Here is a 15,538-nt window from a genome sequence, read left to right on the forward strand (position 1 = left end):
TGATCCCTTCGACACCTCGTGGTTGCATAGGCTGGTGTGCTTCTTCCATGTGGGCTTTGTTGCTTCTGAGCTTGATGGCCGCTTGATTACCTTATGAATGTCTTTTGCCTCCTAGTTCTTTCCTTTATTTCCTTTTACTTTCCTCCGGTCCCACTATCATGCTCAACCTTCATTCAGCCCTCTGTACTTCCTCTAGGCTACACTGCACTTGATCAAACCCCACCAGGCATTCTGTGCCCTCCTGGCCATCGCTTTTAGATCTCTTGCTCCTTTGTCCCTGGGGAGAAAACGGAAATTTTTTACCAATTTCTACCATCTTAAAGTGGTCAAATATATAGTCAAAATATTATGGTAATTACTGGTGACAAGAATAAAAGTTGGAAACAAGGATCAATAATTGGAAAATACATCATTGGTGATAAAAATGACCTTAAAGATCTCATGATAGACGTTTTCATGACTAGTGACTTATTCTTTTTAACACCTCTTTTCAGAAACCTGAACAGCAACTACTTTTATCTTATCTTTCCACTTGCCAGATGGAATAAGCAGGAATTCATCTGTGGAAAGAGATAACAAAGAAGTTCAATATCATCAAACAACAAGGCTAGGGGTAGGCTGCAGAATAGACCATCAATGGCTCATATATAAATTCAGTTGAAGATGATGAAAATTAAAGCATGCCCTTAGCAGCCAAAATACAATTTTGAATGTTTCATCTGAATTTATAGACCATTTCAATTGTATATTTGATATACTGAACATTAACAATCAAAGATCAGACAACTTGTGGGATAAAGGACATCAAAGGTACATGAAGAAATCAAAGGGTCTGTAAAAACTCCAGAAAGAAAGAAAAGACCAAAATGGCTATCAGAGGAGACTCAAACTTGCTTTTGAACATAGAGTAGCAAAAGGGAAAAAATGATGAAGTAAAAGAGCTCAACAGAAGTTTTCAAAGGATCGCTGGAGAAGATAATTAAATGTGGCTGCAGCAGTACACCACCAGAGCTTCCAGGCATTCACACCAGATTCAGAAGAGGATGTGGAATAAGGACATGCTTTAATTGTCATCATCTTCAACTTGAATTTGCATATGAGAGACTGATGGATCTTGGTTGAAGGCAGAGAATATCAGGAAGGTATTTATCTGGTGGAAGGGAGGGTTGACTATGCAAAGCTATTCTGTAGTATGGATCATAAATTCTTTGGTAACATTATGAAAAATAGGAAGCCTAAAACACTTAATCGTGCTCATGCAGAACCTTTACATAGTCCAAAAGGCAGAACGAAGGGATCCCATGTGACTTAAAATCAGGAAATGTGTTCATCAAGGTTCTGTGTGCCAATCAAATAATTGAAGAAACGTGTTGCAACATAAGATTGGAGGAAAACTCATGAACAACCTTAATATGCACATGACATAACCTTGCTGGCTGAAAATGACAAGAAGACTTGAACCACTTACTGCTGCAGATCAAAAACCACACACAGCTTTCAGTGTAGATTACACCTCAACATAAAGAAAACAAAACTACTCATATCTGGATCAATAATCAGTATCATGAAAAACAGATTGAAGTTGTCAAATTTCATTTTACTTAGATGCACAGTCAGCACTCACAGAAACAAGCAGCAGCCAGGAAACCAAGTGGCATATTGTATCAGGCAAATCTGCTGTAAAAGACCTCTTTAAAAGTTAAAGAGCAATGGTGTCGCTTTGAAGAAGGTGCATCTAATTGAAGCCTTTGTATTTTCAGTCACTTCATAAAATGTGTAAAAGGTGAACAATGACTAAGGAAGACCAAGGAATTGATGCCTTTTAATTAAGATGTTAGAGAAGAATATCCCATGGACTGCCAAAAGAACAAACAAATCTGTTTTGGAGGGAGAACAGCCTCTGGAAGTGTCATCAAGAAGGGCCTGTCCGTGGAGGACATCATGCTTAGGAGTGTGTCAGTGAACACGAGGAAGGCCCGCAAAGGGATGGAGTTCCACAGGTTGCTGTCAGAACCGACTCCGTGGTGCCCAGCACCAGCACCAGCACCGGACCTTTTCGACAGAGTACCGATTCAGACTACAAAGTGACTCTCAGAATATTTACATAACTAGGTTTAGTGCTTGTTTCATATATTAAGTTCCCCCAACATCAAAGACTATCTAGGGTTATAAATTTGGAGGCTCAAATAGTGCATAAAAATTAACATATTACTGTTTTTCAGTTTTCATCTGTTTTCATAATCTGGATTTATTAACCAGTAAGGCTCGTCACCTAGATACATAATAACATATAAGTAGCATATTCAGTTAATGTCTCTGAGGCAGCAGAGTGGACCTCTTCTCAACACAGGAAAAGTCTAGAATATCAAGTAGGCTTTTCTAGTAGCTCAGCAGTACAAAATGGCAGAAAAGGAAACTAGGGAGTTGTAATGTATACTTTCACACTTGGCCTCTAATGTAATATTTAAATGCAGGAGGGTTTCTGATTTCTGAAAAAGAAGTAAGATTCTATATTATGTATGAATATGTAGCCTAATACAAATATTTAAATGTATTTTAATTGGGTGTGTTCCTTGAAAATTAAGGCATTTTTAACTAGATCTCTTTAAAATCAAAGTTATTTGTACATTTTACAATAAAATTGCTTTTATGCCAAAGAGGTATAAACACCCTGAAAGTGATAAGCCTGGCTCAAAATCATATTAGGTATTAAGTACTTTGAGGTATAGCTTACGCCCTCCATGGAAAGAGCAAATTCTTTCAGGGTAATGGGTTGTCAGCCTGAAAGTAATTTGGCACCTTTGACCCAACTGTGGTCACTTTTCTCCTTTCTTTCAAGGTATCAGAGCGTTTGAGTCAACCAGGAGTAGCAATAGGTCTGGCCTGGACTCCCTTAGGTGGGGAAATCATGTTCGTGGAGGCCAGCCGAATGGATGGCGAAGGTCAGTTAACTCTGACTGGTCAACTCGGAGATGTGATGAAGGAGTCTGCCCATCTTGCTATCAGCTGGCTTCGCAGTAATGCAAAGAAATACCATCTGACTAATGGTAAGTCCTCTCCCCACGGTTGGAGTCCAGCCATGAGGGAAGAGGAACCTGAGATCCTTATCCAGAAGACAGTTCACCGTTCTGTGAAAGAGATTAAGATGAGCAGTCAGGAAAATACGAACATTTACTTTCTTGAACCCCGGTGGAAATTCTTATTTACCATTTGTCTGAACTAGAAACACATTTGAAAGGGCTTGTTTTGTTTGTAATCATACTTGGAATAAAGTATAACATTATAATTCTCATCCTCCACTCAATTGTACTATACATTGATATTTTGCAAAATTTATTAACCCAAAATATTCAGTCACTTCTTTAATTTTCTTTTTAGAAATAAAAAAAGCAGGCTTACTTTTTTCATTTTAAAAGTCTCTTTTCCTTTTTAAAGCTTCAGGAAGTTTTGATCTTCTCGACAACACAGACATCCATCTGCACTTCCCAGCTGGAGCTGTCACAAAAGATGGGCCATCTGCTGGAGTTACCATAGTTACCTGTCTCGCCTCACTTTTTAGTGGGCGGCTCGTACGTTCGGATGTAGCCATGACAGGAGAGATTACGCTGAGAGGTCTAGTTCTTCCAGTAAGTATAAAGAAATCTATTGACATGTGTTTTTTAGTTTACACATTCCTCTAGCGTGGTTTTAAACACGTTGATTTTTTTCTACTTATACTAATTCACATTTAAAATTTTTAACCAAATTTTAATAATTGACAATTCTTCCCTTCTACTAATATTAGTCTCATCATCAAAAGTATCAGTTGTTCAGATGAAGATTAAAAGGCCTTGCTAACTAATAAACTTAAACAATATCTTACATATGTAAAATAGAGTAGTTTTTAAAAATGAAGCCTGATTACTACCTTTTGACATTTCTTTGAGATCTTCCTGTAGAAAACTTAGAAAGCTGTAGTTTGTAGATTTATAGAGGGGAAAAAGGAAGTATAGACTGGAAAGTATAATAAACATTGACTTTATCTAAACAGTCAAAGAACTGTGGACCTCTACAACCAGAGGAACTAAATGGTGCCCAGCTAGCACTGGGTAGGGTGGGAGAAAAATGTGGAACAAAACCAAAAATCATAAAAGAGACTAGGCTAACTAGTCACATAGAAACTGAACCCCTTTGGGCATTCTTAAAGCCTGAAACTGAACTGACCCCCCTGGCTCAATTTCCAGCCGAAGAATAGACTGATGAAGGAAAGAATAATACTAAGGCAGAACTTAACCAACGAAAGGGGCAACATTTGCCCAGGGGCAAAGTTCAAAAAGAGGAATGGAAAAGAAATGTGGAAGAATGAAAACCGGAAGGAAATATAGGGTAGAAGTGAGATGTCACTGTCAGAGTTGTAATCCATGACATGAAACAAAGTACGTGTGAATGAATTGTTGAAAGGATAGAAAAATGTTTGATAGAAGTATGTTGAAAGGATTACTGATTTACTTTAATCTTCACCAAATTCATGATAACAGGTAAAAAAATTATTTAAAGATTGCCCAAAGGACAAACCATTCTCTCTTGGAAGAAGTATGGCCAGAGTACAGTGGTTCTCAACCTTCCCAATGCCACAACCCTTTAATACAGTTGCTCATGTTGTGGTGACCCCCAACCACAAAATTATTTTTGTTGCTACTTCATAACTGTAGTTTTGCTACTGTTATAAATTGGGCCACTCTTTTGAAAGGGTCGTTCGACCCCCAAAGGGGTCATGACCCACAGGTTGAGAACTGCTACCTTAAAGGCAAGGATAGTGAGAATTTGTCTTACAGACTTTGGACATGTTGTGAGGAGGGAACCAGTCCCTGGAGAAGGACACCATGTTGGTCGAGGGGCAGTGTAAATGAGGAAGGCCCTGATGAGATGGTTGACACAGTGGCTGCAGCAGTGGGCTCCGGCATAGGAACAATTGTGAGGAGGATGCAGGATGGGGCAGTGTGTGTTTCTTCTGTTCTGCTCTGTGTAGGGTCACCATAGGTAGGAACTGACTCAATGGCATCTAACAAGTGCTAAATTTCTAAGAAGTTCTATTCATGTGGGGCTTCATATCCACAAAAAACCTGTGATAAAATGTATACTTGAGGGTGTATTTACAGCTTTAAGTCACTATTTTAGCAGGTTCATGGCAAAATAAAAAATGTTCTTTTTCCTGAGAAACTATTTTATGAAGTAATGGAAGTGAGAGTAGATCACAAAGTTGCCAATTAAAATAATTCAAAATGCTCTGTTCTGTGCCTATAAAGGCAGGGTCATATTTTAAACCCTATTAATTATGCTATATTTGTAGATCTCTATCCAAAAGGCATGGCTGCTTTCTTTTCTTCCCTATACCCCAGGGGCCTCTTAAATTCTAAATGACAATAGTTGATACTTGTTAAGCTGCTAAAAGGAAATTAGCAGGTACTTGACTGACCATAAGCTGTCACATCAGTTGTCAAGATGGCTGACTGAGCAAAGAATAAAAGAAAATGTTAGTAATGTGAAAAATAAATGAGACCATCAGCTGACAGTTCAACAGATTCCCTGAGGGCAGAAATATTCATCTGATGAAGCAAAATTAGACCTAGAGATAGTTATCTGCAGAAATCTGTGGAAAGTGCTGACTCAGACTTCGAAGGTGCTAATCAGAACAAGAATTGGAGATGAAAGTTAAAAAGCAGGGGATTCCCGCTGAACTTACATTAACAGTGGTGGAATAATTAGGAAAAGATAATGATCAAACTTGTATATGAAGTGTTGCTGCTGTCATTGAACTGTGTTTTGGAGAAACTTGAAATGGTAATTGTTTCAGTGTGCATATTTATATGATCAGGGGGGGAAATTAAGGGGATTCACTGAAAGTCTCTATAGAATAAATGAGTCTTCAATCTAGTCCTCTGTCTCAGAGCAAATAACAACTCTGAAAAGGCTTCCTCATCCCCAGCAGAGGAAAACCACATCAGCTTTGAGTAAATCTTCACATTAAAAATAGTGCCAAAGACAAAAAGAAGGGGGGAAAAAAGGCAGTACTTTAGAGAAAGACCTGCTAATGCTGGAGAAAATATAATTAAAGAACAGAAGCTAAGACAAAGCTCTTAGATTTAAGACATGGTTTTCAGAAATAGTCAAAGGACCTTTAAGAGTAAATAACAGAAATGAACAATCTGACAAATCCTAATCTCATTAATAGTTTTAGCAAATAAAACGAGAACAAATTATAAAAGAAATAATGAAACATTTCCTAGAATTTTAGGTATCTTCCAATTGAAAAGGTCTACACCAATAGGAAGGAAAATAAGTTCATCCTCATGAATTTTCAGATCACCAATAAAGCTTTCTTCTTGAAAATACTAAAACAAATCATTTTTTATTTATTCTTAGGTATATAGCTTTTCTATCACATGGGAAAACAAAATAGGCATTTTCATACCTGCATGGACTCAGTTTATCCTATACGCTCTTTCCATGTGCTTTGAAAAAACTTACATGGAAAAAAGCAAAACCTTGGAAGCAGAGGATGACAGGCTAGGATGGCAGCTGTGGGAGAGGCTCTAGAGCTGCTACCTAGATTGGGATGCATGCTAGCAGGGCTCTCAGAATGCTGTCCCCGGGGAATACGTGTGCTAGGTGATGTGACTGAAAGCTGTGTTCATTAGCACATTACCTCAAAGCAACAGTATTTATTTTTACAGTGTGCTTTATTAGGGTGCTGTCAAACATTCAGGAGAGTTCATAGGGTGCTGCTGGTTCAGGGTCTCTAATCTTACATTCAAGATACCAGCCATCTAAAACTGGGATGTAGGATTTGCTTCCCAGGTGGTTCCCTCTCATGATTGACAGGTTGATCCTAGTCGTTGTATGCTTAAGGCCTCAAACAGGGCCACTGACTTCCTTCAAAGAAAGTAATCCAAGAAAGTAGTTTAGTCTCAGCGCTGTTTTTATGACACTAGTCTTTGAAATCATAAGGCATTACTTGTACTACTCTCTTTCTTATGTCACTAAAACTAGCCCAGATGCAACAGAAGGGGGAGTTAGACACTACCTTTTGGAAGTAGAATTTGTGGATGTATTTTTAAACTACCACAGAGCTACAGTTTGAGGATGTTTCCTGCATGCTTTAAGAAAACAAATATAGGGAAAGCCCTGTCAAAAGTATGAGTAAATTTAAAATGTATAATTAAAGAGTTGGTGATGGTTTTTTTTAAAAGATGCATTTGAACTTGATGCTAGTCCTCTTCATTAAGTTGCATAGTGGCCATAGCTTTAAACTAGAGGAGGAAATAGTCTTAGCATGCAAATAAGCTCTGCAGGGACAGTGCTCATCATGTTTTTTCTTGACTTTCAGAATCAACTTATAGACAATATATCACAGGAGATGTTAGCTTTGATGATGTAGCCCAAATAAAAATAGTTGGTATGAAGGTACTGATCCCTATTCAAAACTTGAGCATAATTTTTTCCATTTAAAATTAGGGACTATGTATAGATACTAAAACTAATGATATTGGGATCAAGTTAGTTTCAATATATAACTCTAATTGAAACACAAATTTTGTTACTATTTATTCATCTTTTTAGTGACGTTCCCGTGTCATGCTGTACCAAAATGGAAGCTGGTCTGGGCTTTTTAAATGGTGATGGTTAAATGCCGTGAAAGATGGGTCAAGTTTCTTCTAAGCCAGAGGAGAAGGGTCAGAAACCTAATGTTCTTTTTCCTTACAGGTAGGTGGAATTAAGGACAAAGTGCTGGCAGCACACAGAGCAGGACTGAAGCAAATCATTATTCCTCAGAGGAATGAGAAAGATCTGGAAGAAATCCCAAGCAATGTGCGACAGGATTTAAATTTTGTCACAGCAAGCTGCCTGGATGAAGTTCTTAATGCAGCTTTTGATGGTGGCTTTACTGTCAAGACCAGACCTGGTCTCCTAAATAGCAAATTGTAGACCCATTCTCAGCTTCTCTGAATTTTAACTTCTGAAGTGTCATGGTATTGACAAAAGTTTATTTTATTCACATCAGTAGGGGTAAGCAGAATTTATGAACATAACCACAACAGTAATGGTCCTTACTCAGCATGTGACTAGTGTTGATTAAAGTACTAGATGCTAATTTAATAAATCAATAAAAATTGGATTCTTTCTTGTCTTTATAGTGAGATCATTGTTGTCCCTAAAAAGGCCTAGAGCATTGGTTCTCAATGTTATCCCAGAACAGAAGCCTCTATGTCACATGAGAACTTGTTATCCAAATGCCATTAGGTTGATTCTGCCTCTTGACCCCAGGTATATCAGAACAGAGCTGTGGTTTACAGGATTTTCAGTGGCTCATTTTTTGGAAATACATCACTAGGACTTTCCAATCAAGGCTCCTCTGGCTGGACTCAAATTGCCAGTCTTTCATCAAGTATCTGAGAGTGTTAACTGCTTTAACCGTCCAGGGACTTGAGAACTTGTCTGCCACCAAGTTGATTCCAACCTAGCGACCCTGCAGGAGAGTAAAACTACTGAAATATTGGAGCAAATTGCCAGATCTTTTCTTCCTCAGAGCTGCTGGTGGGTTAAAACTGCTAACCTGTCAGCAACTAAGCACTGAACCACTGCACCACCAGAACTCCTGGAATACTTGTTAAGCATGTGAATTCCCAGGCCCAGAACAGACCTCCCAAATCAAATTCTCAGGATGTGATCCAGAATTTGTTGATGTAAGTCCTCCAGGTTTAATTCCAATGCATGGTAAAATCCAAGGACCATTTGTATAAAACATGCATTAATTAAACAGAAGCAGCCTGTGGACTTTATTGGACCTTGAAAATAATTACTTAAAGCGGGAACTGTGCAAAGACTAAAAATATGCAATCAGAGTATTGATCCTGGGGCTCTAGTTCATACATGCATGGGTAAAATCCAAACAAAATTATTCCTACAGGTCTCTGTGATTCAGTGAGTGGCTGTAGACAAGTTCACTCAGTAACAGTCCTCTTCACCTTTGTTATGGTACTTTGTGAAAAAGGAGGGGAAAAAGTATACTTTTTGTGCCATGGAGTGGAAATTATTTTGAGGTCAGGGTTAATAATTTTTTTAATTAAAAAAAAATACCCAAGTAGACATCTTCACAAATTATTGAATTTCATACCAGTTTAGAGGAATGCTACCCCATTTAAAAAAAAAAAAAAGGTTTTAAATGGATCAAGTACTTTAAAGGAGGTTGGAAAAAAAGTCTAAAAGCATTCAGTATAGAGAGGGCAGCTCCGGTTGTTTTTAGTGTTCCAAAAGGATAATCTTAGTGGATTTTCTCAGAGGACACAGGACAATCACAGGAGCATATTAGGATGAAATTTTAAGAAAATTGAAAACTACTGAAAATAAAGGTTAGAGAAATGAAAATAGAGGAACCTTTATCTAGGTCTATATATTTCTTAAGGTAGCTTCACATTTGGGTATTTTTGTTTAATAGAGGTTTCTTTTTTTTTTATACTTATAGTCAGCTACTAATCGTGTGGAAAATGAAGTATGTGAATTAAGCAAACCCTATGATAAGTCCTACACAACCCAACAACTCTACAGTAATGGCACTTAAAACCAGATGCTTTATATTAGACTAAATAGCAAGTCTTACACCTCACAGGAGGGTACTGGCCTCATGCCCCTCACTCCCATTGAGTCGATTCCAACTCCTAGTGACCCTGTAGTACAGGGTAGAATTCCCCGTGAGTTTCCGAGACAGGAATTCTTGATAGTATAAAACCCCATCTTTATCCCTAGAAAAGTCCCCAGAGGGAGGCAGCCATCTATCCTGGGAATCCTGACTCCTGCTACCTCCCCTTCTAATTCTTGTTTGCCTTTGTAACGTCTCAGATCTGGTAGATATCCATGCCTTTAAAGATTCAGTCAACTATAGTTACCTATGAAATCACACTCTTATGCTCATGAGCTATATGAACTTCCTGGGTCCTAGTTTTTCTCATCTGTAAAATGTATGCAATAGTATCTAACTTGGTGGTCTGTGGATTTAGGTAAAATGTATATAAAATAACTTATTTAGTGTAAATAGTTACGTTTTCCAAGAACCCTGGGGGCGTAGTGGTTATGCATTGGGCTGTGATCTGCAAAGTTGGACGTATAAAATCACCAGCGGCTCCTCAGGACAAAGACAAGGCTTTCTACTCCGATAAAGTATTGAAAACTCATAGGGGGCAGTTCTACCCTGCCCTGTAGCATTACTGAGTCAGCATTGACTCTGGCTGTTATCATTCCAGCCAGTAATGACATTTAAAGCCCTCTATTATGCAATATATCTGATGGCAGTGGTTATACACATTAGGCTGCTAACTGCAAGGTCAGCAGTTCAAAAACATCAGGAGACAAACGGATTTCTACTCCCGTGAAGAGACTCACTAATTCAGAGAGGCAGTTTTGCCCTGTCCTATACAGTCATTATTCGTTGACATCAACGCAAAGACAGCGAGTTTGGGTTTATTTGTTGGTTTTTTGTTGTTTTTTTTTGGGGGGGGGGGCTTATTATACAATATAGCAATGAGAATGGGGTCTGCAAGTTGCCCAACATACTGTATACTCAACCTGATACAATCTTTATCTGTAAAAAAAAAAAATCTTTATCTGTATGTGTTCTGGGATGACAACTCAGTTGGCATAAAAGGGGCATCGGGGCATTTGAAAACATCTTATCACCTCTAGCATAATATTCTTCTCTATCCAGTCAGTTTACAGGGGAGGAAAAGATACAAGCTAACATTGTCATTTCACTTCCAGCAACTAGAGGGAGCTCACACATTAAAAATGTTAATTGACGCAAATGGTTTGTGTGTGTATTTCCACTCAGTAGAGTGGCAACAAAGAAAAATTTTTTCTTTAAACCTTTGGGTCACCTATTTTTTTCAGCTTGAGAGTCCTGAACACACTCACATATCTTTGCATTTATCTGTAAGCAGCATTAGGGCATTTCCAGTGCCTCTTGATTTAAGCATGCTTCTAAGGAAACGGATGCTGTGTGAAATGCAAACAGCATGCCTTTATTTCCCCCACGGAGTCTAAAACTGTTAACCAAACTCCATGTTATCTACCCCCCCCCCCCCCCCCCCCCCTCTCTCTCTCACACACACACACACACAGCCGATTTTCTATTGACAATACTGATAAACTTGAGAAAAGCTAAGCAAGCAGGTTGGTCCAGGAGTAAAGCCATGGGATTGTATTTATTTAACCAATATTCTAAAGCGCAGATTTCTAAAACTTTTAAGCATTAAAACTAAATAAGGAACCCCCAATAACATTTTCTTTTAAATAAAACTTTTTAAGCTGTTAAGTGCCTTCCTTGGTTATCAATAAATGTTTGCCCTGTCTGAAGTATACAAATTTTTGGCTTTTTACTCTACTTGGTTCTCTCAACAATGAGTGTTGATTTGGTTTCTCATTGAACCTTACCTGGAACCATGCATCAGAGGTTGAGATCCTGAGACACATATTCAAACGATGGATCCTAAAATATATAACATATTTATAAGTCTGTGGCTTTAGTAAAGTTTCCTGATTGTCTGAAATTTAAATACTAAAGGTACCAGAAATTGTAAGGCAAAAAGCACAGAAGTAGATGTTCCGTTGCACGTGTCCTCATCATGAAAACAACTGCTGTGGGAGTGGCTGCTTGAAACGCAGAGGGGTCTTTGTTGGTGCGTGCAGCAGATTCACGACATATACCACCAGAAGGCTGCTACAAAACAATGAAACAGGGCTCCCTGTGGCATTCAATGGAGTATTTACTCAGCCATAAAAATAAACTCCTGATATATGCTACAATGTAGTTTAAAAACAATGCAGTCACGAAAGGGCAAATATTGATTCCACTTTCTTGAATTAGGTAAATATACAAAGATCAAAATCTGTTACCAACGGTGGCAGAGTAGGCCAACCATCAGGCTGCTAACTCAAAGGTTACTGTTTGAACACACTAGCCACTCTGAGGGAGAGATTAAGGTGCTTTCTTTAAACATTTATAACCTCGAAAACACTGGAGTTCTACAGAATGCAGTGCATCAGATTTGACTTGACGGTTTATTTTTTGACGCCAGGGGTGGGAGAAAAAAGGAAAAGTAGTTTTGGCTTAAGTTAAAGGGTCAGTAATGCAAAAAACAAAAAGTAAGATCTTCAAAGACAAGTATTGGCAGTGGCAACAATGGGCTCATAAATAACAGGATGGCCCTGGCTGAGTTTCATCCTATAGTGGCCCAGTTGGAACCAGCTGCTTGGTACTTAACAATGGACGTTCTGTGTCCACTTTTTGAGAAAGCACCAAATTCACAACAGTGTAGAGTGCATTCCCAACAGCTGAGGATGAAGGTTCCAGTTTCCCCTCATCCTTTAATACATTATTTTGCAAGTTTCTTTTTATATCAGTCATCCATCCTAGTGAAGTAAACCCTCCTCACTGTACTTCCTGGCTCCCACCCCACCCCCAACCATAAAATTGGTCACTGTGTCAGAATCAACTCAATAGCAATTGGTTGGGTTTGGTTTAACGAGAAGAAACCTGGTTGGTACAAACATTTGGTAACTGAAAAGCTGGAGCTTAGACCCAGATTTCCCTCAGAAAAAAGGCCTAGTACAATCTAGTTCTAGAAAAACTCAGTCACTGAAAACCCTATGGGGTGCAGGTTCTACTCTGCTGACACACATGGAAATACCACGTTCACAGTAACTGGTTTTAATTGGTGGGTTTTTTGCAGTTGAATAGATCCCAGCTCCTGGAATCCCATGTGCCATTTATGATTTCATTGGTGAAATGTCTATTTAATTCTTTTGCCTTTTTTGATTGGGTTGTCCTTTGTAGTGATTCCTCATAGCTTCTGGGTATTAAACCTTTATCAGATATGTAGCTTCCAAAATGTCCTCCTATGCGTTAAGATGTGTCTTGAAGATAGTTTTTAAATAAATATACCAGATAACCCTTTGGAACATATATACTGGGTAGGTAGGGACAATGGTAAAGGTTCAAGCAGTAGGTCCTCCAGGTTTCTACTACAACTTTTTCTGGACTTTTTTATATACCTGTATGACCTGATACAGTACTAATTAGTGAGTCATATTCTCTAACAACCTATTGTGTCCTGATTTACCTTTTGTTTGTTCTATGGCAGTCACAGACTAGGCAGCCTCCAAGTATTTTGTTCGATCCAGTCTTTTAAGTCTCAATTAGTTACCAACTTTTTCACTAGGGAATAATAAAAAGCTTCTGAGTTTTGGTTGTGGGGTGTGGTGAGGAAAGATAATGCCATTATTATTTTTAGTAGGCCAAACTATCTACAACTACTCACACTAAGTTTATAGAATAAGGACCTGAAAAATCACCCATGTCCATCAACAGATAATAGATAAAATGTCTATATGCACAGCCATAAAAAGAAAAATGAATACCAGAAAATTGCTACCTATCACATGGATAAACCTTGAAAACTTGAGTCAATCAAACACAAAAGGAGAAATATTGTATAATGCCACTACATGAAATAACTAGAATAGACAAAAGCATACAGGAAGTATGGGGGAAGGGAACTGGAAGATATTTTTGCTTAAAGGGAACTTTAGTTGTTTCCAGTGATTAAATGCCAAAATGGGTAAGGTTGCTGATTGTACATTAAAGTGTACACTTGATTTAAATGGCAAATGCTGTATTTTACCATAAAATTTTAGTCACACATATAACAGAAACCAAAGAAAAAAATGTTCTACAAACTGTCATTAACCTGGACCATGATTCAGTTTAGCAGGACAGAATATAAAAATGAGCATCACTTTTTCCTACCCCATGCACTCTTGAAAAAAAAAAAAACAAGGCATGAATAAAATAGGGCATATTAAAACAAAGATAACATGAGAAACAAAGAATTACAACTTTACAAATAAAACCTTAAGGACCAAGAAATGTTGACTATAGATAACATTCTTACAGGCCGAAAATATGAGTGACACTTAGGGGGATAAAAACCCACAAAATTAAATATTTAAACTGTTAGCCAACTTCATTAGGTCATCATTCAAAATTTATCTTTTTGCTAAAATTAGAAATTGGGCGATCTTTCACATTTAGTACCTCTCCCAGAAAGATTAGCTTTTGATCTAGCAGCTTTTCCAGAAAAGGGAATAATCCTGAGAATAAAATCAGAAAACAGGAAAAAAAAAAAAAAAAAAAATCAGAAAACAGGAATGTTCACAGGTTATTCATAAATATCCAAAAGAAACAAACAGCTTTGCTACAATACAAAGAGGCTAAATTTATCATGAAATCTACCCAGATATTACCAAGAATGGTATTTTCCTTACAGAATTAAGAGAGTGAACAGCTCAAAATGATCATGTTACATGTTAGGGTGAAAGTGGGTGTAGGTAAATTATAAAATCTCATTTTCTAAAAAATGTATATACATAAAAGACTGGGAAGGCAAATCTCTCAATAGTGGTAAAATCCCATGTGTATTATCATTTCAAAATCTATACAATGTAATACAGTAATTTATCAAGTGGTGATACAGGAATAATTGGTCAAATCCAAGTTTTAATTCTGTCATAAACCTTAAAAAACAAATATTTGAATACTTATTAGGTTCCTGGCACTGTTTTACATGCTGTAGATACAGCCATGAGTAAGACAAATCCTTGCTTAAATTTTGAGAGACCATCAGTAAATAATATTGCAGAAAATATATACTATGCAGAAAACATTAAGAATAACTGGTCATTAATCCTTGAACCAAAAGTATCCCATGAAGTCATGATTAAACTAACCATTTAACTCAATTAACACTGCCCCTTCAAAAAATATTATCTAACCAGGTGGGGAAGGGGAGGAGGTGGAAAGGAAATCAATCACCAGGATCGACATATAACCCCCAACCACGGGGACAAACAGAAAAGTGGGTGAAGAGAGGCAGCAGACGATTTCAGATATGAAAATATTTATAATTTATAAATATTTCAGAGGGAGAGGGTAGGGAAGGAAGGGGAAAAACTGAGGAGCTGCTATCAATGACTCAGGTAGAAAGAAAGCACTTTGAAAATGATGAGGGCAAGATCTGTACAAATGTGCATGACACAATGGATGAATGTATGGGTCGTGCTAAGAGCTGTAAGAGCCCCCAATGAAAGAATTTAATTTTTTTAATGCTGAAAACATTATCTAAAATTGACAAGCAATAAACCTTTACCACAGGTAAGAATGTGGAGGAGGTTCCAAGCTAACATTGGTGAAACACGTTGGGTGGAGACAAAATACTGACACAATATGAAGTAATATAACCATTATCAATGAACTAAACATGTAACAATTTGGACAAGTATGTTTTGTCATGTCTATTTTTAACAAATAAAATATCCACTTAGAAGTAAATATATATTCGTCTGGTTTTTTAGGGGACACTATAAATACCGTTGCCTCAGATGACGATGAAAAGATGACAGGGAGGAAAGAGAAAGTGGGGGAGCAGAGGGGAGCCCAGATACAAGGGCA

The 15,538-nt window shown here is 37.7% G+C and overlaps 1 protein-coding gene across 1 annotated transcript in view; it reads left to right on the forward strand.

Annotated features, from left to right (window-relative positions):
* The window catches only part of LONP2 (lon peptidase 2, peroxisomal), a 175,447-nt gene extending 167,280 nt beyond the window's left edge, over positions 1-8,167 (forward strand). Inside the window, exons 13-15 of the mRNA XM_004704690.3 lie at positions 2,840-3,047; positions 3,436-3,626; positions 7,744-8,167. Of these exons, the coding sequence (XP_004704747.1) occupies positions 2,840-3,047; positions 3,436-3,626; positions 7,744-7,965 (621 nt within the window). The 3' untranslated portion in view covers positions 7,966-8,167. The remainder of the gene's footprint in view (positions 1-2,839; positions 3,048-3,435; positions 3,627-7,743) is intronic.
* Positions 8,168-15,538: the final 7,371 nt, after the last annotated feature.

This window comes from Echinops telfairi, unplaced genomic scaffold, assembly GCF_000313985.2.
Source record: "Echinops telfairi isolate 266 unplaced genomic scaffold, ASM31398v2 ScPeMD7_2291;HRSCAF=2852, whole genome shotgun sequence".
Lineage (NCBI taxonomy): Eukaryota > Metazoa > Chordata > Mammalia > Afrosoricida > Tenrecidae > Echinops > Echinops telfairi.